This window comes from Oryctolagus cuniculus, chromosome 2 (genome assembly GCF_051225735.1).
Source record: "Oryctolagus cuniculus isolate XC-2025 breed Fujian yellow rabbit chromosome 2, ASM5122573v1, whole genome shotgun sequence".
Taxonomy (NCBI): Eukaryota; Metazoa; Chordata; class Mammalia; order Lagomorpha; family Leporidae; genus Oryctolagus; species Oryctolagus cuniculus.
Window position 1 is genome coordinate 41,522,216 of NC_142868.1, and position 27,187 is coordinate 41,549,402.

General features: G+C 45.7%; 1 protein-coding gene across 10 annotated transcripts in view; it reads right to left on the reverse strand.

Annotated features, from left to right (window-relative positions):
• TEC (tec protein tyrosine kinase) overlaps nucleotides 1–27,187 on the reverse strand; it is a 122,464-nt gene that overhangs the window by 25,529 nt on the left and 69,748 nt on the right. For all 10 annotated transcript variants that reach the window (XM_051831418.3, XM_089325383.1, XM_008248628.5 and 7 more), the window contains 6 exons: nucleotides 17,837–17,941; nucleotides 11,581–11,662; nucleotides 10,131–10,259; nucleotides 7,601–7,641; nucleotides 5,896–6,071; nucleotides 958–1,023 (listed from right to left, as the gene is read on the reverse strand). In XM_051831418.3, coding sequence (XP_051687378.1) covers nucleotides 958–1,023; nucleotides 5,896–6,071; nucleotides 7,601–7,641; nucleotides 10,131–10,259; nucleotides 11,581–11,662; nucleotides 17,837–17,941 — 599 coding nt within the window. The remainder of the gene's footprint in view (nucleotides 1–957; nucleotides 1,024–5,895; nucleotides 6,072–7,600; nucleotides 7,642–10,130; nucleotides 10,260–11,580; nucleotides 11,663–17,836; nucleotides 17,942–27,187) is intronic.

Below are 27,187 nucleotides of genomic sequence, written 5' to 3' on the forward strand. Positions count from 1 at the left end.
TGCTTTATTAGGGAATGATCAGATCATACTGGTTATATCATAACCTGGATTTGTCCTGATATCATTTTTGAAAATCAATGTAGCTCTGTGTGTTACGGCATGCACACACCATAACTGATTTAAGATATTCTCCATCATTCAACAGAAAAACCATGTCCAACGTTTCACTGTTTTAATCATAGGAAGAATGGTTTTTACTCTACTGACTCAAACATGTGGGAAATGGCAACTTACTGTCTTTAATTCAATTTTGAAATCCATGCATGAATTTTTCATAGTATTAATTTTCCACAAACTTTTTGAAGACTCACACACATGATTTCAAAAATGTTGCATCAAAGTAGGTTATCTTTTAATTTTATTTTCCATAACTTTTTGAAATCACCTTGTACTAACTCATAATATACTTACAAGTGAAAAAAGATATAAAACAATTTATAGAGCACAATTCCATCTTCTTAAAAACAGTAAAAAGATGGAAAGAAAACATGTCAATGTCAGGTTGACAGAGATTAACTTATTCATGAGAAATTTTTATTAACATTGTTTCATATTATCAAGAATTTTTTAAAAAAACAATCTTTTAGTTAGAAAAACAGGAACAATAAAAGATGTTTTTAAAGACCATTCTGGGAAAAATTATTCCTATGTTGAGTGAATGAACAATGGCCTGTGTTTCAAAGTTGGCAAAGCTGTGATCTGTTTAAAATTAATTCAATTTTATCTGCATGTGTAATTCCATTCACACAAAGTTCCTTCAGGAAAAATGCATCATAGAGACTGATTCACACCATCTTTTTCCATGTTGGACAGCTCAATAAAGGATATATTGGTACTACTTTCTAAAGACAATAAATGTTTTAACTTTAAAACACTAAACTCCACAATGCCTTACATTATTAGGAAAATGAAAACATTTTCTGGTTTTCCACATTCACAAAATGAACTTTTACTTACTCATATTGATCTAAATTGTTTGATTTCTTTCCTGTTACATAATTACTTGGGATATATCCTTCACTCCTAGAAATAAAAAAATTACTCTGTGTAAACATAAATTACTGAGAGGTTATTAAAAGAAAGGACAATTATCAATACCTGGAATAACTAAAATATATTGTCAAGCTTATAAGAAAGACTAGCTTAATTCATTAATTAAGACTCATTATTTCAACATAGCTATATCATCTGACTCTATACAAAGTGCTTCTATATTTGATCCTCACAAAAAATTCTAAGGTAGTCAGGCATCATTGTACCCATTTTCTCATAGGGAAACCAAGGCTCAGAAAGATTAATGTGCTTTCCCAAGGTCCCAAAGCTACCTCGCAACAGGGCCAGAACTTGCACTCTGGACTTGTGACTAGGTCAGGTGTTCTTCTCAATTTATCATAATGCTGCTCCAGAATTCACAATTTCCTTGGATGTTTTAAAGGATCAACTCCTTCAGAAAAGTTAAAGTGGTAGATAAAAACATCCAGCACTCCAATAGCTCAAAAGTCCTTGCAGAAAAGGTTCACATGGCCGGCTCTGTGGCGTAGCGGGTTAACGCCCTGGCCTGAAGCACTGGCATCCCATATGGGTGCCAGTTCTAGTCCCAGCTGTTCCACTTCCAATCCAGCTCTCTGCTATGGCCTGGGAAAGCAATAGAAGATGACCCAAGTCCTTGGGACCCTGCACCCACATGGGAGACCCGGAAGAAGCTCCTGGATCCTGGCTTCGGATAGGCACAGCTCCGGCCATTGTAGCCAATTGGGGAGTGAACCATCGGATGGAAGACCTTTCTTTCTCTACTTCTCCTCTCTCTGTAACTCTGTAACTCTGACTTTCAAATAAATAAATAAACCTTAAAAAAAAAAAAAAACAGAAAAGGTTAAAAACAAACAAACAAACAGAAAAGGTTCACAAAGGTTAGCCCCTGACTTCTGCACTGTACCATCTGGGGTGCTTCCTAAAAAGGTAAATACTTGAGTCATACTTCAAGAGATGTGAGTTAAGAAAAATCTATGTGGGGCCAAACAAACTTCAATTTTACCCCAGTTGAGTCTTCTACACACTACTGCTATAAAGTACCACTATATTGGTAGAAGCCAAGATTTTTAACACTGATAAGATGATAGATATGGACATAGATAAAATAAGAATGTTGAGTAAAAATAATGTAATCTTAAATTCGAATTTGAACTATTAGTAAAAACTCATAAATACACACACACAGGCACCCCTCTCCATTGCACTGAAAAATACCTAGAAGCAATGACAAAATCCAGCAATGATTAGAATCCTAGTAGTGTAACTGTCATCTCTAGATATCATCTTTGACCTAAAATGAGTTGGCATTCCTTGGGGAAAAAATGGAAAATTTCAGTTATTTCCAGGGAAAATACAAGAATAATCTGAGCCATTTTACTGAGTCAGAACACAAAAGTAAAGATTAATAGGATCCTCAACCAACATGGAACAAGTCACACAAAAAGAATGGTGACTGTAATGGATTGAAACCAAACATACAGGCAGCGATGATAACACCAGAAAAAATTACTGGTTACCACTGTTATCACCAGTGGAAGTTCATTTATCAACCTACTGTTCTGAAAGCTGGAAACAGTTAAGAATCAGGATGCTATCTTCTCTTTTCTGCAGAACCAAATGAACTGGTTGGTGAGGCAGTTCTTCCATATCCACAGAGTTACAGAATTAGAAAATTAGCATTTTACAATCCCTTAGGAAATAACAGACCTAAACAACAATCACTAATGGTTGCCAAAATCAGGAGGGGAAACACTGCTGAAGAACTTTATGAAGCAAGAATCAGGCCGACACCTGAGCAGCTGGGCAATCTTAGCATCAAGAAAAGGGGAACAGCCAGCGCTCACCCTAACATGTGTTGAAGCCTCTAGATCCAACGGCCAGTTTGCAGGACATTTAAAACATGGAAGCATGTTGGATACCACCACACGGAGGCACTCAGCTGAATTTAACTATGGCTCATTTTACAGGGTAAATGAACTAGTTTTACCAATAAGTCAAAAATGAAAAAAAAAAAAAGGATAGAGCCATTATAGAATAAAAGAAGCAAAACAGACATTATCAGTCAAAACTGCATAAGTGGACCATGTGAAGACCCTGATTTGAACAAGCCAACTATAAGAATACATATTACAGCTGATCAGAGGAAATAATTAGATCATGGGTACCATCCTTGGACCTGGGACAAAAGACGCCCTGCTCTGATCCCATATTTTTTTAAAAAATATATTTATTTATTTATTTGAGAGGCAGAGTTATAGACAGAGAGAGGGAGAGACAGAGAGGTCTCCCATCTGCTGGTTCACTTCCTAAATGGTCCCAATGGCTGCAGCTGGGCCAATCCGAAGCCAGGAGCCTGGTGCTTCTTCCGGGTCTCCATGTGGGTGTAGGGCCCAAGCACTTGGGCCATCCTCTGCTGCTTTCCCGGGCCATAGCAGAGAGCTGGGTTGGAATAGGAGCAGCCAGGACTGGAACCGGCATCTGGATGGGACGCTGGCATCACAGGCAGAGGCTTAGCCCACTATGCCATGGAGCTGGCCCCAATCCCATATTTTTGAGAGCTCTGCCAAGGCCCATGTTCCCTCAGCCCACTTTTTAGAACATCACCTGGGTAACTGTCACCCCATTATCCCTTGGCCATTTCTAAGGTCCACATGGGCCTTCCCCCTTAGTATATCTTCCAAAAAACAAACTGTGTTGGCTAGCCATGCTTACTTCCTTCCACCAAGGCCCAAGGGATGGCTTTTTCAAGCAATGTGCACAGAGCCCAGATGTACAGGCTAGAAGATCCACATAGTGCATAAGAGATGGAGCCAGGGCAGGAGGGGAGAGGGAAGGGGACAGCCCCAGAGACAGCTTTCCATGCACTGCCACAGTCTGGCATGGATCCCTAAATTCCAACCTCACCTTCCACGCCATTATCAAAACATATCCATCAGGGCCAGGACTGTGGCACAGCTTGCAGTGCTGGCATCCCATATGGGTGCCGGTTCAAGTCCCAGCTGCTCCACTTCCAATCCAGCTCTCTGCTATAGCCTGGGAAAGCATAGAAAATGGCCCAAGTCCTTGGGCCCCTGCACCCATGTGGGAGACCCCAAAGAAGCCCCTGATTCCTGGCTTCAGATAGACGCAACTCTGGCCATTGTGGCCATCTGGGGAGTTATTCAGCAGATGGAAAACCTTCTCTTTCTCTACAACTGCCTCTCTGTAACTCTGACTTTCAAATAAATAAATAAATCTTAAAAATATATATATCTGTCAAATATCTACAAACAGCTTTTTATTTTTAATGATTCAGTATGGTAATGACATGAGGTTTTTTTTTTTTTTTTAAGAAATCCTTTGACAGTTATACTTCAGAGTGAAATTATGTGACTACCTGAGTTTAAGTAGCCTGGATGCTGCTTGGGCTTGCATCCCATACTGGAGCATTTGGGTTTGAGTCCCTGCTCCACTTCCAATTCCAGCTTTCTGCTAATGCACACTCTGGGAAACAGCAAGTAATTGTTCAAGCATTTGAGTTCCTGCCACTCAAGTGCGAGGCCCAGAATTTCTGGGCTCCCAGCTTCTTTCCGCCTAACGCAGCCCCAGTTGTCACCGGCATTTGAGTAGCAAAACAGCTGATGGAAGACCTCTCTGTCTCTGGCTCTATACCTTTCAAATAAAATAGGTAAGTACAATTTTTTCAAAATATTATTAAAATATTGATTTTTAAAGTCAGGTGACAAGAGGCTATATCACACTATCTGTACTTTTGTGAATGTTAGAAATGTTTTACATTACAAAGTTAAAAATGAAAATCTTATACAGTGACTGGCCAAGAGAGGCAGTGAGGACTTTATATACACACAGACACATACATCCTCATATATGGAGAGAGATTCCAAGAAGCAAATTACAATAGGCTACTTCTTTAAAAACTCTAAGATTACTTACTACAGGGGGCACAAACATAAAATGGTAATCTCCTCCAAGATCAAAATAGTCTAATCAAACATATAATGGATGAGAAAGACAGCAGTGCAAAATAATTTAACTTCTGGGGGCCGATGCTATGGCATAGTAGGCTAAACCTCTGCGTGTGGGGCTGGCATCCTACATGGGTGCCGATTTGTGTCCTGGCTGCTTCTCTTCTGATCCAGCTCTCTGCTATGACCTGGGAAAGCAGTGGAAGATGGCCCAAGTACCTGGGCCTCTGCACCCATGTGGGAGACCTGCAAGAAGTTCCTGGCTCCTTGCCCAGCTCTGGCCATTGCAGCCATTTGGGGAGTGAACCAGTGGGTAGAGGACTTTTCTGTCTTTCCCTCTATCTGGAGCTCTACCTCTCAAATAAATAATTTTTTTAATTTATTTATTTGAAAGTCTGAGTTACAAAGAGAGAGGAGAGGAAGAGAGAGAGAGAGATCTCCCATCCGATGGTTCACTCCCCAATTGGCTGCAATGGCCAGAGCTGTGCTGATTCAAAGCCAGGAGCCAGGAGCCAGGAGCTTCCTCCAGGTCTCCCACATGGGTGCAGGGGCCCAAGGACTTGGGTCATCTTCCACTGCTTTCCCAGGCCATAGCAGAGAGCTGGATTGGAAGAGGAGCAGCTGGGTCTTGAACCGGAGCCCATATGGGATACTGGTGCTTCAGGCCAGGGCATTAACCTGCTGTGCCACAGTGCCAGCCTCAAATAAATAAATTTTTTAAAATGTTCTAACTTCTGGAAAGAAGTGACTGATCAACTTGTCCAGAATGCAGAGTAATAACACGTGCTTCCAGCTACGGCCGCCTGGACTGGTCTGATTAGGTGACAGTTACAGCTCTTCCTCCTTTCACCCAGCACTCCCCCACCTGTTGCGTGTCACACAGACAGGGAGCACTGACCCGTATTTATCTCTCGCTCTCCACCAATGAACATCGTTCTTCTCTAGGATGATGTACTCCTGGCCTCTCTCTAGGCGCAGATCATGTGCTTCCGTCGCATAGAAATCATACATCGCCACAACGATTTCCTCTCCGTTATCTTCTTCTTCAGGCGGAACTGGTGGGGGAGGCCTCCGCTAAACAAAGAAGACAACAGCTGAAAGTTTAGTCTCCTCTTGGAAACCGGCCACGGAGTAGATCGCCAAGGGGGTCTGCTCACATCAATAAAAAAGAAGAAAGCAGAAGCCTCAACTCTAATAGAGGTCAGCTCGTCTAATCCCGCGAGTGTCCCATGATGTGGATGCTACTGGATTTCTCGCGAGGCCAGAATGCAGGAGAGGAGCAACACCTGCTTCACACGTTAAAGGGATTCACTCAGCGTCAGGGGGAAGACAAGGGTAAGATGCAAGTAGGAACTAAAGGAAGGCCCACCGTTCAAATGGCCTTCAGTGGAGCAAAGCCCTCACACCAAGGCTCTTCCCGCTCAAAAGAACTTGTACTTCTTTGTGCCAACAGTGGGCAAGGCCTGTGCCGGGGACCTGCACAGTGGGTAAGGCCTGTGCTGGGGACCTACCATGCTTCTGTTTATTCTGACTACTGCTCCCATGATGCAGAGTATTATAAGCCCCATCTTACAACTGAGGTAAGGAGTGCTTTAAGCAACACACCCAAAGCCATTCATATCGGAGTCACGAGAGATCAGATTCTGATGGGGCCCAAGACGCAGGCTTTTTCCACCACACCCACTTGTCAAAGGCAGATCACGAAAGCACAGAAGTCATTCCTCTGTCACAGCATGGTCTCCAGACTGAAATATTCTGTTAAAGTCCCACACCTCTCATCCAACTCTTCCAGCCAAAGGCGGACTTCAAGAGTTCACGGACCAACAGAATTTAAAGATAAGTTGGTTTTGGTGCCAAAAAAAAGTTTGAAATTCATGAATACAATAGATCTTCAAAAGTTCGTGGAAATGCATTTTTAATATATATTTATTTTATGTATTTGAAAAGCAGAGTTATAGGGAGAGAAGGAGAGAGACAGACAGACACACAGATTGTCCATCCACTGGTTCACTCCCCAAATGGCTGCAAAAGTACGGGCTGGGCCAGGTTGAAACCAGGAGCCTGGAACTTCATCCAGGTCTTTCATGTGAGTGGCAGCTGTCCAAGTACTTGAGCCATCTTTCTCTGCTTTCCCAGGCACATTAGCAGTGAGCTGATAGGAAGCAGGGCAGCCGGAACTCGAACCAGCACCCATATAGGATCCTGGCATCAGAGGCAGCAGCTTACGCCACACTACCACAACACTGGCTCCTAAAATTCATATTATCTTAAAAATGCATGAATTTCAAATTTTTTATACCAAAATAAACTTATCTTTTAATTCCACCTTCCAGAAACTTTTTGAAGTACCCTCACACAGGCAAAATGCCAGACAATAACAAGACCCCCAGTGATAAGATCTGATACAATTAAATTGATGTTATTTGACACCAAGAAAAATCCAAATAGGCCAGAGTACATCTGTTCTGGAACAGTCCTGTGGAGAAATAGGGCCACATGAATGAATATCAATACACTTAATAAGCCACAAATGCTCCCCAAACTTAATGGCTTGAAGTCTTCAAATGTAAAGACCAGACACTCACAAGTTAATGACCACTTACCTTCTTTGTTTCTGGTGCTGGAGGTAGTGCTTTTCTTATACCTGAAAATGCCAACAACAAAAACGGGTTAAAATGCCATTTACTATGAACTGAGAAAGACACTGATAGTTTTAAGAAAAAGTGGCAATTAACACATAGATAAGAAACTCACTCTGATTGACGGCATGTTGCTCTTATCACAATTCTAGAACCGAAATAAAACCTGCTTTCACAGCTGGTTGTATTTCTGCCTTTCTGAACAGACTAAAAATGCCATGGGGATTAGGGCCACACCATACTCTTCATTTCCCTTCCACTGCATACACCTTCAATATTGTTTGCTGTGTGAAGCAGTAAGTTGATCTAATGACAACAACGGAGAAATTAATAAGGCAGTCTGCCCTTTCCTCTGTTTCCTAGAGTTTTGGCTGGCTCACAGCTACCCTGCTAATGATGGCAGTTCTCAGCTAGGTGTGGGCAAGGAACCAAATTCTAATCAAAGGCCTCTATGTGGGGCTGGCGCAGTGGTGTAGCAGGTAGGGCTGCCACCTATAGTACCAGCATCACACATGGGCGCTGGTTCAAGTCCTGGCTGCTCCACTTCTGATCTAGCTCTCCACTATGGCCTGGGAAAGCAGTGGAAGATGGCCCAAGTCCTTGGGCCCCTGCACTCACAGTAGACCTGGAGGAGGCTTCTGGCTCCTGGGTCGGGTCGGCCCAGCTCTGGCTGTTACAGCCATTTGGGGAGTGAACCAGTGGATGGAAGACCTCTCTCTCTCTCTGCCTCTGCTTCTCTATAATTCTGTCTTTCAAATAAATAAATATATTTTTTAAAAAGGCCTCTATGTACAAATGGGTTGCATTATTTTTATTTTTTAAGTTGATTTTATTTTTAAACGCCCACAACAGCCAAGGCTGGGCTAGTTTGCTGGTTTCCAGGGTGGGCACTAGCAGGAAGCTCCATTGGAAGCAGAAATGGAGTTGGACCATGAGCAATCTGTTATGGGATGCAGGCATCGCATGTGGTGGCTTAACCTGCTGTGCCACTATCGCTGCCCTGGGTTGCCAACTACGTATCAAGTCCCTGAAAGGCCTTCCTGTGGGCCTGTGGTTTCTTTCCCTCTTTCTGCTACCCAGAAGAGAAAGACTGAGAGCTGGAGTGATCCCCAGAACCACTTGCAAGACCACCCTACCAGCCATATGCCACTGGGCTCCTACCTGGGACTGAAATAAATTTCTCTCTAGTTTAAGTCATTGTAATTTTGGGGTCTCTTCTTAGAGCAGACCAGTCTGTGTGCATTAACTACTGCCAAATCTTAAAAAATTGAAACAATAACAGCCTTGAAGATGTGAATCCTTCTCCTTAATGTGCAGAATTAATGTCAAGACATGCCAGGAGAATCAGGAGGCCAGGCCCCATAGAACTGAGGGCTACATGGGCCGGTGCCGCGGCTCACTAGGCTAATCCTCCGCCTAGCGGCGCCGGCACACCGGGTTCTAGTCCCGGTCGGGGTGCCGGATTCTGTCCCAGTTGCCCCTCTTCCAGGCCAGCCCTCTGCTGTGGCCAGGGAGTGCAGTGGAGGATGGCCCAGGTGCTTGGGCCCTGCACCCCATGGGAGACCAGGAAAAGCACCTGGCTCCTGGCTCCTGCCATCGGATCAGCGCGGTGCGCCGGGCACAGCGCGCCGGCCGCGGCGGCCATTGGAGGGTGAACCAATGGCAAAAGGAAGACCTTTCTCTCTGTCTCTCTCTCTCACTGTCCACTCTGCCTATCAAAAAAAAAAAAAAAAAATTAAAAAAAAAAAAGAACTGAGGGCTACATGGACCAAGAAGGTCGTCTGGTCCAGCCTCCGGCACAGAGACGCACCCTGCTGAATGACCATTCTGCTCACAGCCAGAAGCTTGACCAGCCCTGCCTGGCAGGTGAGGCACTTTGCATGGCATGAGTAGGAAAAGAGAAGTACAGCCTACCCAATTATTCTGAGCGGTCTCTCAGAGCATCAACAATCTGAAACGTGTTTGGCCTGTGACTAAGGGCCTCTCACTTCCAGGATTTAGAATAAGGGTCTTAGGTGTCAAAATATTGATTCATCTGATCATTTACATGGTGGCATCATCATGACACCTCTGTCAAATTAGGAAGCCGCTAGTAAAACCCAAATTGCCAAGCCTCTAGTAAAACCCAAATTGCCAAGCCCCATCAGAATGAGAACAGCCCTACTCAGACTGTAGAGGCACTATTCTAGGAGGTTTCTAGCTACACGTCTGGGAAGAGAACACAGAAACGTTGGAGAAGAGCTGCCGACAGTGCCATATTAGGCTCATGCTGTTAACAGGTTCCTTTTTAACAGGTTTCAACACTGTAACTCCCCAAAGAAGACATTTTGATTCCACAACCAGGTCCCACTGCTAATCAAATATAACTATTCTTATCTACCCTACATTAACATCATAATACAAAGTATGATATACTTGATCAAAATCATTTCACTTTCCCATCATGCTAGTAACACGCTCGTTCTGAGTACAATTATAGAAGATGAATACTCACTACTTTCAAAAAGGTTGTATTTTTCACATCCAGGAGCTAGTTTTTCAGTTTGTCTGCAACACTGATAGCTTCCGTCTGCCCAGAATTTAGGATGATATTTAATCATAATATTATTGTTGTTCTTTATTTCTGTAATTCACAGATATAGTAATGATTAGAGACTACATTACTTATTCCTTGGATGCCCTGTTTATCATAAGAATACTTCAACATCATAGGACTCTGCAGTAAAAGCCAAATGATTCTCTTTCTCTTCCTGTGTTTGGTGAAACACCCTTTTTAGCAGAAGTGACTGCTGCTACATCATGATGGATCAATGTAAAAGTTGCTCCACCACCATTTTTTCTGTAGAAGTGATAAGCATTGTGCAAAAGTAATCACCCATATAACCACTGAGGTATACATCAACCCATCTACACCAAATGTTGACAACACAGGCAATTTCCTAGAAAATACAGAATTGTGTTCTCACGAAAGTCCATGTGTTACCACTTTCAGATATATTACACTTCAATGGAAGCAGGCTTTTCTTTTCTTTTTTAAATATTTATTTATTTATTTGAAAGTCAGAGTTACACAGAGAGAGGAGAGGCAGAGAGAGAGAGAGAGAGAGAGAAAGGTCTTCCGATGGTTCACTCCCCAATTGGCCACAATAGCTGGAGATGTGCCAATCCGAAGCCAGGAGCCTGGAGCTTCCTCCAGGTCTCCCACATGGGTGCAGGGGCCCAAGGACTTGGGCCATCTTCTACTGCTTTCCCAGGCCATAGCAGGGAGCTGGATCGGAAGTGGAGCAACCAGGACTCGAACCGGCGCCCATATGGGATGCCGGCATTTCAGGCCAGGGCGTTAACCCGTTGCGCCACAGCACCAGTCCCAAGAATCAGGCTTTTCTTAAAAGCTACCTATATGCCAGTAGGAAGACTCAGATTTTATTACTTTTTTTTAAAGAGTTATTTATTTATTTATTTTGAACTTCCCAGTTACAGAGAGAGGGTTCTTCCACCTAGTATTTTACTCCCCAGAGGGCTTCAACAGCTAGGGCTGGGCCAGTATGAAGCCAGGATGTTCATCTGGGTCTCCCATGTGGATGGCAGAGGACCAAATGCTTGGACCATCCTCCGCTGCTTTTTCCAAGCCATTAGCAGGGAACTGGGTCAGAAGTAGAACAGCAGGGACTCGAACCATGCCCAAATGGGATTGCCGGTATCGCAGGTGGCAGCCTTATGCACCACATCACAACACCAGCCCCAAGAATTACATTTTCAAAAGGGAAGTTATCTTTAGCATGTTGGTATCATTTATAGTAACAGAATATCCTTGAAGAAAGTCACTCCATGTTAGGAGATTATAAATGCAAGAATTACACTAGCTACATTTCTGTGATAGTGATGGCAATGTTATATCTCCTAAAATTATGAACACATTAATCTTTCATTTATATGAGCTTTACCTTCTTTTAATTTCTTCACCCACTGGTCCCTGCTATGGGCACTAGGTGCAAAAATGTAAAGTGTATTTGCATCGTGGACAACCTAAAATAAAAGAAGAACTCAATGAGAAATATTTAGACACAGCATTTCTGTCTTGCCCAGAGCCCTTGGTACCACAGGCACCAATATATAATTCCTGAATGTCTGAGTAACAGTCAACTACTTCAGACCCAAAGAACCTAACTGCCTTTCTTTAACAAAAAAAAAAAAAAAAAAAAAAAAAAAGATTTATTTATTTATTTGAAAGTCAGAGTTACACAGAGAGAGGAGAGGCAGAGAGAGAGAGAGAAAGTCTTCCATCCAATGGTTCACTCCCCAATTGGCTGCAACAGCCAGAGCTGGGCCGATCCAAAGCCCGGAGCCAGGAACTTCTTCTGGGTCTTCCATGCAGGTGCAGGGGCCCAAGGACTTGGGCCATCTTCTACTGCTTTCCCAGGCCATAGCAGAGAGCTGGATTGGAAGTGGAGCAGCCGGGACTCTAACCCACATGGATGCCAGTGCTTCAGGCCAGGGCGTTAACCCGCTGTACCACAGTGCAGGCCCTTTCTTAAAAAAGCACACTTATTCCTTTGTTTCCACATCAAGAAGGACACACATTTTGCAAGACTCTGTTTTGGGAAAAAAATATCCAGGGGCCAGGCTGCTTCATTAACCTCAGTATTGCTTTCAACCCAATTAACTAAAATTCCTTAAACATATTGGTGGTAACAGGGATTATTCTCAGCCAGTATTTTTCAAGACAATTTGAAATGAGTGGACTTCTCATTCGGCATCACTCCACTGTCAGTGCCACTGTCACTGACTGCAGTGAGACCTCTAGCAAGCCTGGGGTATGTGCCTTACAGACATTCACTCAATCCTACCGCCCAGAGATCAGCCTTTCCATTTTACAAATGAGGAGTGTGAGGCACATCCACAGGCCCTTCACTCCACTGTAACTGCAGGGGGCGCCACTCACACAGCAGGCAATGCAAATGCATCCCCTCATGTTGTGCTGCGGACCTGTCATTCATCACGGGCTGGTGGCATAGAAAGCCAGGACTCTCATTCCAGAGCCCAAGCTCTCCACCATGGCAACTGTTGTAGAGGTCGCCTCTCATGGTCAACTCAATGGTCTTATTTTTCTCCATATTTCATATTAATAACAAAATGAAGCCTGAGAAACTAATTTTGCAGGACACAAAAATGAACCAAACGTCAAACCTGTTTTCGAAATATGTTTAGAAATACCTAATTACCAGATAGGACAGGAGACACAGTATCAGAGAGATAAAGAAGAGCAGATGTGGGAGATAAGTTTCTTCATTCTCTATGTGACTTTCACACCTCACCCAGGTTTTCCCATGCAACCAACTCTGTATGGAGGAATGAGTTTAAAATGCACCATGAAACAGTCATTCTGAATTGACAGAGGTATCTGGAAAAAAACTGCTACAGTTGGGCTTTCAGGTGTATTATAAGAATAATTTACTTTATTACAAACTATTATAATAATTTTATTTACCAAGTGCCTACTCTGGTCTAAGCATTTTATACACATGGCCTCTTTTAATCTGGGTAACAGCCCAGGTGTGTATTAGTGGCTAGAAGCCTCACTTTCCATAAGAGAAAAGCAAAGCGGGTGAGGTTCAGTCACGGGAGTGGGATCTGCTTGATCCCCGAAGGCTTCTCTTATTCATGGGGTTTCTCCTATGCTGCCCCTGACTCTCCTAGAATCTGCCTTTCCAAGCTCCACACAGCCTAACCTACTCTCCAAACTCACCTCCTGTCTGTACCATGAGCTTGTAATTTTGTTAAATCTTGTTCAAGATTAGCTAATAAAACAAAAACCAACACCAACTCAGTTTTGATGTATTACTTAGCTAACTTGGGACACTGGTTTCTCCAGTAAGTTTCTAGAAAACCCCATCCTAAACCCAAATAACAAATCAGCATCTCAGGTAGTTTAGAAGGCAAGAAGAGATATTCAGGGCTCGTGTCTTTCCCTCAGCAAACCCCAGGTCATTCATGTAGGCCCCCTCCTCGGGCATCCGTGTGGACAGCTCCCACGGCAGGGTAGATCTGGGGAGCCAGGTTTCTCGTGTGTCGCGAGTCACCCTCCACAGCAGAGGCTGTGGCAGAAGCCATTTCCAGCAGGAGGAAGCCTCTCCCTCACGGATAGTTAGTTGTGAGCCTCCCTCCTCTTTAAGTCTTTGCTCACTCATTTATCTATTCAGTAGACTTTGTTGTTTGAGAGATGGTGAGAAAGAAACACATACACACACACACACACACACACACAAACACAAACACACCTCCTATCCCCAGTGGTTCATCCCTCAAATGTCAGCAATAGCCAGGGCTGGGCCAGGCCAAAGCCAGGAACTAGGAACTCAATCCAGGTCTCCCACATGGGTTACTCAAAGAAGCATCCACCTGCTGCCTCTCAGGTCTGCATTAACAGGAAATGGGAATCAGGAACAGGAGCCAGGGATAATATCTAGGCACTCCAATGTGAGATGCAGGCATCTTAACAACTAGGCCAAATGCCCAGCTCTCAACAGACTTTTTTTTTAAAGATTTATTTTATTTACTTGAAAGAGTTACAGAGAGAGACAGAGACAGAGACAGGGAGAGGGAGAGGAAGGGGGGGAGGGGGAGGGAGAGGGAGAGGGAGAGGCAGAGAGAGGGAGAGAGAGGGAGAGAGAGGGAGAGAGAGAGAGAGTCTTCCATCTGCTGGTTCACCCCCCAGATGACCGCAACAGCCGGAGCTGCACCGATCTGAATTCAGGAGCCAGGAGCTTCTTCCTGGTCTCCCATGTGGGTGCAGGGGCCCAAGCACCTGGGCCATCTTCTACTGCTTTCCCAAGCCATAGCAGAGAGCTAGATCAGAAGAGGAGCAGCCAGGACTAGAGCCAGAGCCCATATGGGATGCCGGCGCTTCAGGCCAGGGCTTTAACCCACTGCGCCACAGTGCCAGCCCCTCAACAGACTTTTAATGATAGTTGTGGTATAGAAGAAGAAGGGGGCCAGCATTGTGGCACAATGGGTAAAACCACTGCCTGGGATGCTGCATCCCATATGGGTGCCAGTTCAAGTTCCAGATGTTTCACTTCCGATCCAGCTCCCTGGTAATGCACTTGAGAAAGCAGTGGAAGATGGCCCAAGTGCTTGGGCACTTGAACCCATGTGGGAGACCCTAAAGAAGCTCTTGGCACCTGGCTTTGGATCAGCCTACCTCCAGCTGTTGCGGCCATTTAGGGAGTGAACCAACAAATTGAGCATTCTCTTTTTCTCTGTGTCTCTCCCTCTCTCCCTTTCTCTCCCTCTCTCTCTCTCTGTAACTCTACTGAAGGAAGGAAGGAAGGAAGGAAGGAAGGAAGGAAGGAAGGAAGGAAGGAAGGATTTGTCAGGGTTGGAGAACACTTTTTCTGCCAAGGGCCATTTAGATATTTATAACACCATCTGTGGGCCACGCAAAATTATCAACTTAAACATTAGACTGCTGCAGATGTATTGAATTTTGAGTCCCACCTGAGGTTATCTTGGCAGGGCCACACCAAGTGATTTCACAGGCTTCCTACAGCCTGTGAGTCAGATGTTCCCCATCCCAACATTAGATAGACAGGCAGATCTGGATTTAAAACCCAGGAAAGACAGGACACCCTTCGGGGAAACTCCCAGCTGCCATCAGACAGGACTCATCCTAGGAAGCAATGAGCAGGTATCCTATAGGCAGGTGGTCCTCTTCCTGCCAGGTCCCTCCAGCCTGTCCCAGGGCTACAACATGCTGCAAGAGGAAGCAACCCCCTTTTGAAAATGTCTACTTCTACTTTTACTTTTTCATCTTGCACCTGAACTGGATGCAATTTAAAATTTTGTTAAATGTATATGCAAGGCAGAGAGACAGACAGCACTCCTATCCAATAGTTCATGCCCAAAATGCCTGCAATAGTTGAGGCTGAAGCCAACAGCTGGGGACACAATCTAGGTCTCCGACCTTTGTGGCAGGAGCCCAGTTACTTAAGGCATCACTGCTGCCTCCTAGGGTTTGCATTAACAGGAAGCTGGAATCAGGAGCCAGAGCTGGAATTCAAACCCAGGCACTTTTAATATGGGAGTGGGCATCCCAAGCAGTGTCTTAACTGCTGTGCCAAATGACTGGCCACCAGTAGTGGTGAAACTTCCTTTAGTAGTTCTTGGGCAGTTCTAGGGGTAGTGAATCTTTGTTAATTGTTCGTACATTTATTCATCTCAACAATTTACAGTAGTTCAAGGATGGAATGCTTTCTATTCTATTTTTATCATCATTCTTTAAAAAAAATTTATTTATTTATTTAATTGAAAAGCAGAGTTACAGAGACAGAGAGATCAATCTTTCATCCACTGGTTCACTCCCCGTATGGCCATAACAGCTGGAGCTGAGCTGGTCCAAAACCAGGAACTAGGAGCTTTTTCCAGGTCTCCCACATGAGTGCAGGGGCAGGCACTTGGGCCATCTTCCACTGCTTTCCTAGGCCGTTAGCAGGGAGCTGGATTGGAAGTGGAGCAGCTGGGACTTGAACCAGAACCCATATGGGATGCCGGCACTGCAGGCAGTGGTTTAATCTACTACACCCAGCACCAGCCTCCCATCATCATTCTTAAAACCAAGCCATGGGCTGGCGCTGTGGCACAGCGGGTTAACGCCCTGGCCTGAAGTGCCAGCATCCCATATGGATGCCAGTTCTAGTACCAGCTGCTCCTCTTCCAATCCAGCTCTCTGCTATGACCTGGGATAGCAGTAGAAGATGGTCCAAGTCCTTGGGCCCCTGCACCCACATGGGAGACCCGGAGGAAGCTCCTGGCTCTTGGCTTTGGCTTGGTGCAGCTCCGGCCATTGCAGCCATCTGGGGAGTGAACCAGTGGATGGAAGACCTCTCTCTCTGTCTCTACCTCTCTCTGTAAGTCTTTCAAATAAATAAAATAAATTAAAAAAAAAAATCCAAAGTTTGCAACGTAGATCCCTTTCCCTGGGGAAAAAAATCTCGGTCCCAGATCAAGAGACATGTAGCTCCTCACAACTGCCTGCCAGCCCCCAAAACATCTCACAGCCCTCAGTTCCCAGTTTTCAGAAGAGGAGAAGGACACGGGATGCTAAATGACTTGAAGCCAGGGTTGCCCCTGTGAGCACTTGGCTCGCTCTGCTCCTCAAATAGAAAAATGCAGATAAAAAGAAAGGGATGCAGGGAAGGAAATGACACGCAAGCCTTCCTCCCTCCATGTAGCAGCCCTGTAGTGGAGAATAATGCAGACACCATTCTAAAACTCTGATACTGTAGCTCACGGCTTCCAGGTCATCTTCATTTCCCAACCCAGTACACGTTCGTTTCAAATGTGGTAGATAATCTCATGGTACCCATGAAAAACCACAGAACAGCACGGGGACATTACATTGAGAAATAGTTCTGCAACCTTCCCCTCAGGACGTGGTGAGACCACAGCTGGGTGAAAGGCGACTTTCACTTGGGACGTTCACTGCTCACTGGAAAACATCAAAACGTCCTCCACCAGAGAAGAGGGGGATTTGCTGCTGCAGGGGGTCCCTGTGCTGCCTGAGTTGTCACAGCATGGGTCCACCTGCCAGGTGCACAGGCCCGGATGCCACACTTTATCCTCCTTGGGAACGTGCATGCTTTAAATTCACAAAGTGGCACTGCATAACCCATTCAGCATTTGGGAGCCTCAGTTTCCTCAGAGGCATCAATGAGAATGCTATGACATGGCCCCTCCTTATGTGACAGGATCATTCTGAGGGGAAAAAATGAAATTACAGGATTACCCTTTAAAAAGCACAGTTTAATCAATATATAATGCTTAGTATATTTTTTCAACATACATAGCTTTGTCATCTCATTTCTGCTTGAGAGGAACTCGCTGCTGCCCTTACTCAGCTCCTCAAAGTCATGGGGAAAACTTCACCCCACTGCACCTGGCCTCAGCCTCTACTGCTTATCCTAACTGCTCCCTGACAAGTCTGAACAGTGGAGAATAAGATCTGGAGTTGAAACACTTGGGACCATTAGCAGAGTCTTAACAGATCAAAATATGAATGAGCCCACATTTCACCAAAGATTTAAGCTATTCACAGGAAAAAGCAATTATTATCAAAGTGGCAAATAAACCCAAAAAGCAGTCGCCAAAGGATGTCAGGAAACTGATGTCAAACAGCAAACATGATTAAAGCTGCCAGCTCACCTGAAATGGATACTTATTTTGACAGGGAATGACAGCGTCATCATTCTTCACTATTTCCACACATTTGATTTTGGAAATATCAATAAATCCTTTTCTGTATTTTTTCTGTTAAAAGAAAAAAAGGGGGGGAGCATTACAAACCATGGCTGATATCAAAAACAATGTTAATAGCACTAATATGTGTTAATGAAGTTATTAAATCACAAATTTCCTAAATAATTATCTAATCATGTCTCCTTTTTTTTTTTTTTAAGGTTTTATTTATTTGCAAGGTAGAGTTACAGAGAGTAAGAGGGAGAGACAGAGAAAGGTCTTCCATCTGCTGGTTCACTGCCCAAATGGCTGCAATGGCCAGAGCTGCGCCAATTTGAAGCCAGGAGCCAGGAGCTTCTTCCAGATCTCCCATGAGGGTGCAGGGGCCCAAGTGCCTAGGACATCTTCTACTGCTTTCCCAGGCCACAGCAGAGAGCTGGATCAGAGGATGAGCAGCCGGGACCAGAACTGGTGCCCTGTGGGATTCCAGGGCCGCAAGTGGATTAACCTACTGCGCCACAGCCCCGGCCCCCATTGTCTCCTTTTAACTGTTAAAATTATCCAAAACACTTAGCACTGTGATGAACTTTAATCAAAATTCAGTCCTTCGGTTTCTCAAGAGGAAACTTTTCTGTCCTTGTCCTCAAACGTCTAGGACACAAACAGACTCCCTTTCACTGCTGCCTTCCCCTCCCAGACAGAACCTGCTTCAACTTCTTGATGAGAGCCCCTCTAGAGACAGCATCAAAGACCAAACCAATGAAAGCTCCGTTCACTCAATCACCGTCGCAAACTCCAGGCAGCTCTATTTTCCCAGGAGAGACAGCACTCAGAGAGCTCAGTCACGCAGGTGACTTAGGCTACTCACACAAACGCTCTCCTCTCCTCCCTGCTCAATGCAGATGTGCCTGCAGCAATGAACTCAGGGACAGCAAGATCCTTCTCCCCAAAGTCACTGTCACCCTTGAGCGCAGTAATCTCACACCTGAGCATCTATTCAAAACAACACAAAGCAGTCTGTGCAAAGGTGACATGATGCACCCATAAAAATTACTAATTACAAAGTATTTGCCGAATAAGATGAACTGAAAACGTTCCACACTAAAAGCTGGACAGTGACCAGGGTTGCTTTTCACTTGCTAGGTATGCACGCAGTAGAGAGCAGGAGGAGAAGCAGGGAGATGAGAACACTGTGGCGCTTAGGGTGACTCGGCTGTCCCCGACTGCTTCTGCTAATACTGGCAACCTTTCCTGCTCCCAGGAACCCACTCTGCATCCCCACTGTCTCCATGAGACTGGGACACCTGCCCACTCTCTGGCTATCAGCAGCCCCTACCCCAACAGGACTCTGGCTGCCATTTCACCAGTGCCTTCTCTCTATTTCTATTTCTCTCTCTCCTCCATTCTCTCCCTCTCCCCCTCTCCCACCACCACCTGTGTCTCACACACATGAATGTATATCCTCTTGGCATGTTTTCCAGACCCTAGTTTGCCCGTCCTTTCCCTAGTCCATTTGCACCCTGCTCCAATCCTGTCCTCTCTCCCAGCCAGGCCCTCGCTGCTGCTCTTCAGGTCTTTTGGTATCTCTAGTGGAGAGAACGTGGTGGCCTCCATAGAAAGTACCAGGCCCTTCGCAACAACAAACCCTGCCCATTCCCCTCGCCTCAATGGACAATCTCCCTCCCTGCCTTGGGGGCCAGACAGCAGCCATCCTGGGGGGCACACCCCACCTTCATTCTTCCCCCAGCTCAAAAGACCTCTTAAGATTTGGCCCTTCTGTCTTCCCTTTCACCCAATCTCTGAAGAGAAGGTCAAGGAGACACTAACGTGGAGACAGACCACTGCTTGCACTTCACAGATGTTACTCCATCCCCACCACCACCACAACCACAGTATCCCTGCAGGTGCACCCTACTCTCCACACTCTGCAGCTCAAGGATCTCAACTGACCCCAAAGCCCACCAAACACATGGGTGTCCCAGCTGCAAGGGTGTGAGAGGCTCCATGGAGTCCCCACCCCAAGGGGGCCATGCTGAAGGAAGACTGGGCTTCAGCCAGCAGAGGGAGAGAGGCGTCCTTATCTAAGAATTACTTCTCCCACGCACAGACACATTCAGGCTTCCCCACTCTGACCAAGCACCGCCCTTCCGGCCCTGCTACTGCCCCACTCCTCTCCTCCCCGCACAAAAGAGCTGTTTGCACCCTCAACATCCACTTCCTTCCCACCCACCCACTCACTCGATAACCACCATCTGCCATCTGCCTCCCACCTCACGGTCAGCTAAAGCTGCTCTCCAAACACCAGTGACCAAACCCAGCAATCTCTCTGAGCTGTGGTTCAGGAGTGCCAACGCTCCCTTCTCACTCAGCGACCCAGACTCTGGGTCACCCTGGGGTTCCTCTCCAGGGAGTGTGAAGAGAGCACTGAGAACTGGGGCTCACATTTCACAAAAGGATAGTAGAGATCCCAACATAATAACACATGCAAATAAACAGTTTCATCTGTGAAGTGGGAGTAATAATGCTATCTATTTCACAGGTTTGCTGTGAGAATCAAATGAGTTCATGTGGGAGTACTTCAAAAAGTTTGTGGGTGGTGGGCATTCGGCCCAGTACTGAAGCCGCCGGTGAGGTCTCACATCAGGGTGCCCGGGCTCCATTCTCAGAGCTGCCTCAGGATTTCTGCTTTCTGCTACCACAGATTCTGGGAGGTGGCAGTGATGGTTCAAGTGGTTGGCTTCTTGCCACCCATGTGGGAGCCCTAGACTGCATTCCTTGCTCCTGGCTTTGGCCCCAACCCCACCCCAGCTGTTGCAAGTACTTGGGGAATGAACTACAGAGTGCTCTGCGTGTCCCTCTACCTCTATCACTCTCTCTGTCCCTGTTTCATAAATAATTAAATAAACTGTGCAAAGTGTTTTTAAAAGAAAGTTTGGGGAAAATGGAATTAAAAGCTAAAGCTAAGTCTAATTTGATGCAAAAAAATGAATGAATTCCATGCATAGTTTTTCCATAACACATTTTCCATGAACTTTCTGAACACCCCCTCAAATTTGCAAAGTGCTTATAATACTGTGTGGCCCACAGTACAAGGTCTGCAAGCAGCTACTAAATAAAAAGATAGATATATATATATATATATACACACATATAGTATATATATTATATAGTAAAAACAGAAAGTACAGGAGATGACATGGGAAAGTGAGCAGGGGCCAGCTTGCACAGCACCTGGTGCATGGCACGCAGTCTGCTCTGCCATGGCCCCCACTCTGCTGCTCCCAGGGCCTGTACCAGCTAGCAGGCAGAAGGGATCACAGAATACCATCCTACTAACAAGTCATACATGTTCATTACAGAAACCTTAGATAATACTAACAGCACAAAGAAAATCAAATGGCCCTCAGTTCCCCAGATCTGGAGGAAACCACTGCTGACATCACAGAGTTCACCCCGACATTTCTCCCCTGCCAACTCCCTAGACTTGAAGCTGTAGGATGTGCTCTGCTTCCAAAATGCCCAGCTCCACTGGCCATCTACCCTGGCTACTGGAGCAGCTCTCAGATGTGGGTGAATCTATACAGGGAGATTTGGAATGACTTACATTCCAAAGGACTTGCCCCCTAAGTTCATGCTTCCTGAGATACGATTCCCTAAAGTACTAAGCCATTATTTGGACTTACTTATCCATATCTCTTCATATGAAACTAACAGATAGGGGTTCAAATCTAAGTTGTCCTTTCATTATTTAACTATGCTGCCAGCAAATGCTGAGCAGCCATCAGCCAGGCTCCATGCACTATGCTGTGTGCTGGAGCTCCAAGTCATGCAAAGAGGGCCAGAGAGTATTTCCCAATCATTTGGTGGGTGGCAGGGGAAGAAGTGAGAAGTCATAACCTCATAGTGATAAACAAATGTGCTCTCACGGCAGAGTGGGGAGGTGATGGGGCCAGAAGAAGTTGGGGCAGTTTCAGGGAGGATGTGACATTTTTTATTTGGTTTTCAAAGGGTAAGTAGAAGTTTTCCTGTAGAGAAAGTGAAGAGCATTCCAGGCCACAAAAAACAAGAAGTGCGGAGTATCTGGGACACAGAAAGGCGCTCACTGTGGCTGCAGCTCAGGGTGGCTCAGGGAAGTGTAAGGGTGAGGCCAAATGGGGAAGACGCTTCCACAGTCAACTTAGGAGTTTGGGTTCATCCTGGCAGGTTTGAGTGAGGAATGGGGGCGGGGGGGGGGGGGAGCTGTACTGAAGGATGCTTTGGAAAAGCCCACTAGTGGCAGTATGAAGAATGGGTGGAGCCGGGGGGGGGGTTACCTAGGTGACTGATGCATTAGTTCCGATGAGAGATAACGAGGTTCTGAATCAAGCCAGGGGCAGCAAGTAGGGGGAGAAAAGCAGGAAAACTGTGTGACCACTAAGATATGGGAATTAGCAGTGGAGATGGAGGGGTGGGCACCTGGCCTAGCAGGTAAGCTGCCCGAGTCCCACATCACCGGAGAACCTGGATGTGATACCTGGCTCTGGCTCCTTGCTCCAGCTTCTGCTAATGTAGACCCTGGGAGACAGAAGTGATGGCTCAAGTAACTGGGTTCCTGCCACCCATGTGGGAGACCTGGGTGAGCCTCTGGTTCCTGGTTTCATGCATTGGAGGCACTGGGGAGTGAGCCAGCAGTTAGGGGAGTGCACTTGTTCTCTCTCTCAGTCACTCTCTTTTTCTTTCTGCTTCTCAAATAAATAAATAACAATTTTTAAACAGTGGAGAAGGTGTTGGGGAGGCTCAGATTACTTGAATTTGTGTGACCAGTGGCCACCGGTGTCAAAGTCCTTGACAGGAAACACAGAGGGCAGTCAGATCTGAGGGGGCATGGCTGGAAGCAATGACTTAACACAGCAGGTGTGGAGATGTTTGGAGGGGGTTGAAAACATGGGGCTAGAACTCAGAAGTGTTTAGCACTTTCTGTATAGACTAAGACAATTCTGCTGTTCCCAATCTACACAGTCGCACCCTATTCTAGCCACAGCTCCGGGTATCCCGAGAGGCTAGGCAGGGCTAAGGAGGAAAAGGTTTGGAAGGGATAAAGGACCCAGACTTACTGGCAGAGCCATGAGCTCTTTTAACGTCTGGCCTCGTGCACTTTCTCCCACTCTTTAGCCTTTTCCTGTTGGTCTGTGGGAACATTCACTGTAAATATCATCGTTCCTCTTTGTAACTTAACCTTGGCAATGTCTAGTTATAAATTCCTGAGTGCAAAGGATTTTGTGTATTTTTTTTTTTTTTGACAGGCAGAGTTAGACAGTGAGAGAGAGAGACAGAGAGAAAGGTCTTCCTTCCATTGGTTCACCCCCCAAATGGCCGCTACAGCCGGCACTGCACCAATCCGAAGCCAGGAGCCAGGTGCTTCCTCCTGGTCTCCCTTGCGGGTGCAGGGCCCAAGGACTTGGGACATCCTCCACTGCACTCCCGGGCCACAGCAGAGAGCTGGAATGGAAAAAGAGCAACCGGGACAGAATCCGACACCCCAACCAGGACTAGAACCCGGGGTGCCGGCGCTGCAGGTGGAGGATTAGCCTAGTGAGCCGCGGTGCTGGCTGATTTTGTGTATTTTTATCTCAATCCTGGCACTTTGATGAATATGGCCAAATGAAGGACCAAGCAAGCTCACAAGTTACATCACAAGTGAATTGTCACAAGGGGATGCAATGAAGGTTAGCCACAAGCTTTGGTGCCACTGTGTGTTGAGTAAGGACTGCAGGAATTTTTAAATTTCGTCTTCTTAATTTGCTATTTCAGCCCTCCTCAATAATACTTTATATACACATGCGCAGGTACAGCCTGCATTTTCTGGATGGGACCTTATCACTAAACATGTCAAATCAGCAGTCTGTTTTTGAGCTTGTAATTGTGGTGTTTTAACTGTTGTGACTGAAAGAGAAAGAACAGAGCCTGACCAAGTGTGAAACACCTTGGCGGTGCGGAATGAGGCCAAAGAAGAGGCCAGCAGAGTGCACACAGGTTCCCCATAGTTGGAAGTGACAGTGGGGCCAGCACAGTCATGGATGCCAAAGGAACTACCCAACTGGATTCCATCCCAGCCATCACACCCAAGTAATGTTCATGTCATCTTATTTGTTGTACAGATTTCTTTGCATTTAACTTGTGAACTTACTTCTGTCATATAGTGCTATAAGAGCTATACGCACAAGACATTTCCATTCAGCTTAGGTTTATATATAGATAAGTGGTATTAAGTCACTTAGGTGGTACTTAAGAACTCAGGCTTGAAATTCTAATTCTGTATCTAATTCCAATCTTGGTCACTGGGATAGGCATTTGCCTTAGTGGTTAAGACACTGGTTGGGATGCCCACATACCATACGGGAGAGTGCTTTGGACCAGTTCCCATCTCTGCTCCTGTCTCTGGCATCCTGCTAATGCAGATACCCTCTCTCTGTAACTCTAACTTTCAAATAAATAAGTCTTAAAAAATAAAGAATATTAAAATATTTAAAGGAAAACACTAAATAAACAGTGAGAAAATCATATGTATAGTACACACAATGGCTGACAGTTGAGCAACCCTGGATTAAGTCACCCACTTATTTCTAATTCTAACTTTATTTGGATTTCATTATTTTCAACCCATCACTGTCAGAGGGAACTCCAAAAAACTAATGGAATTAAAATTTAGAGGCCAGTGCTGTGGCATAGTGGGTAAAGCCGCCACCTGCAGTGATGGCTTCCCACACGGACACAGGTTCAAGTTCTGGATGCTCCATTTCCGATCCAGCTCTCTGCTGTGGCCTGGAAAAGCAGCAGAAGATGGTCCAAGCCCTTGGCCTCTGCACCACATGGAAGACCCAGAAGAAGCTCCTGGTGATTCTAGCTTCAGATCAGCCCAGCCCCAGCTATTGCGGTCATTTGGGAAGTGAACCTGCAGATGGAAGACTTTCTCTCTCTCTCTCTCTCTTTCTCTCTCTGCCTTTCAAATAAATAAATCTTTTAAAAAAAAAACAACAACAACACTGGAATTATTAACTAACACACAAGATTTTTTTTTTTTTGACAGGCAGAGTTAGACAGTGAGAGAGAAAGAGAGAAAGGTCTTCCTTCCATTGGTTCACCCCCTAAATGGCTGCTACAGCTGGCGCGTTGCGCCGATCCAAAGCCAGGAGCAGCCAGGTGCTTCCTCCTGGTCTCCCTTGCGGGTGCAGGGCCCAAGGACCTGGGCCATCCTCCACTGCATTCCTGGGCCACAGCAGAGAGCTGGACTGGAAGAGGAGCAACTGGGACAGAATCCAGCGCCCAACCGGGACTAGAACCCGGGTGCCAGTGCCACAGGCGGAGGATTAGCCTATTGAGCCGTGGCGCCGGCCTACACACAAGATTTGACCCACGGATATACATTCAGTAAAAATCCTTTCCAGTATTTACATCATGACTCTGAATCCCTCTCCTGTGAGACAAGCATTCCAGAACAAATCCCAAACCCCTACTTGCTGCCATCAAGTTCCAATCCTCTACTGACAAGATACAGAAAGTGCAAAGATAAAAAACCAGATTTTCACGCGGCATTTGGCTTCTGGAGACAGACCTGCCCCCTACACACATTCTCAGCCTTTAGTGCTGCAAGGGGTCTCCCAGGGACTGAGAATGCGCATGGAACCCAGTGGTGGAAGTCGGGCTCCGAAACCAGCACCAAGGGTCCACAATGGCTCTCTCAGGTGAACTTAAATAGACGAAATCAGAGTGTCTGCCTTAACTCAGATTCCAATAGCAAAGATGACCACAGGTTAACACTCACAATGGCACCATTCATTCACCTGGGACTCTCCCACAGCTTTCCACACATCAATGTGTTGAAACCTTCCTAAAAGCACCGTGACACCACCTCTCCACAAATGTCCTGTCAATCTCCAATTACCACAGTAACTATCCCACTATAACTCTCAGAGACAGAGCCAACCCCTGTCAGGGACTCCTCCTCAACCACAGGAGATGGTAATCCTTGGGTGTCCCCCTGCAAATACCTTTGCTTAAAAAAAAAAAAAAAGAAAGAAAAGAAAAAGAAATAGAAATAGAAAAAAGGCTCTTTAGCCTCAGCTTGAGTTCTTGGGTTTTTATGGTTAACATTGCCTAGTAGAATTTTGCTTTTGTAGTAGCTGTGTGCCTGTGTACCTCAGCGTGTGCATGTGTTTGTGTTTGAGAGTACGTGTGTGTCCATGTGTGTATGTTTGAGTGTGTGTATGTGTGCATGTGTGTGTTCTAAGACTCTTCAGGAGATACTTCACATGTGCAGGGCTTTTTTTTTTTTTTTTTTTTTTTTTTTTTTACAGGCAGAGTGGACAGTGAGAGAAAGAGGGACAGAGAGAAAGGTCTTCCTTTGACGTTGGTTCACCCTCCAATGGCCGCCGCGGCCGGCGCGCTGCAGCCGGTGCGCCACACTGATCCGATGGCAGGAGCCAGGTACTTATCCTGGTCTCCCATGGAGTGCAGGGCCCAAGGACTTGGGCCATCCTCCACTGCACTCCCTGGCCACAGCAGAGAGCTGGCTTGGAAGAGGGGCAACCGGGGCAGAATCCGGCGCCCTGACCAGGACTAGAACCCGGTGTGCCAGCGCTGCTAGGCGGAGGATTAGCCTAGTGAGCCGCGGCGCCGGCCAGGGCTTTTTAAAAATAAAATTGCATGTCTTCATGACAGCAGAAATAACTAGAATCACATAAACACCACCTCTTATCAAGAGAAACCTGGGGGAGCTAAGCTTCCTGAGTTGCTGGCGGGTGAGAGTTACAAACAGCCAAAAGGTCAAGGCAGAAAATGTAATATCCGGGACAGGTGGAGAGTGGCAGCCACTGGTAAACCAAACACACAATGGCCAAATCTGCAGCTTCCCTGGTCGGCTTGCTGCCGCCAAGACAGCAACATCCTCCTTTGGGTTTTTCCAGTAAATTCCCTTTGTTTGATTGAGGGGGGACAGCACGAGCAGACAGGGGTGAGAATGCTGGGGAGTGATCAAGGGGACACACGAAGGGATCACATAAAAGCAGCAGCAAAAGAAAGAAAATGTGTGTTTTACAGCCAGGTCTCTAGAAGGTTCTCAAAGAGAAACACACAAAACTGCCGCATTATGTATGCCATGGGTTTCTGTGGGTCCAACAGTTGCCAGGACTGCTTGTCCCATGATTTCTAGGGGAGCAACTGGTGTTGCAAATGACCAATGTACAGGGAACTTTTGTAATATAATCTACCAATTGGAAAGGTTCCAAACATAAAATTATTTTTAACCAATTTCTTCTGACTGCATGTCTGATGGCATCAAGG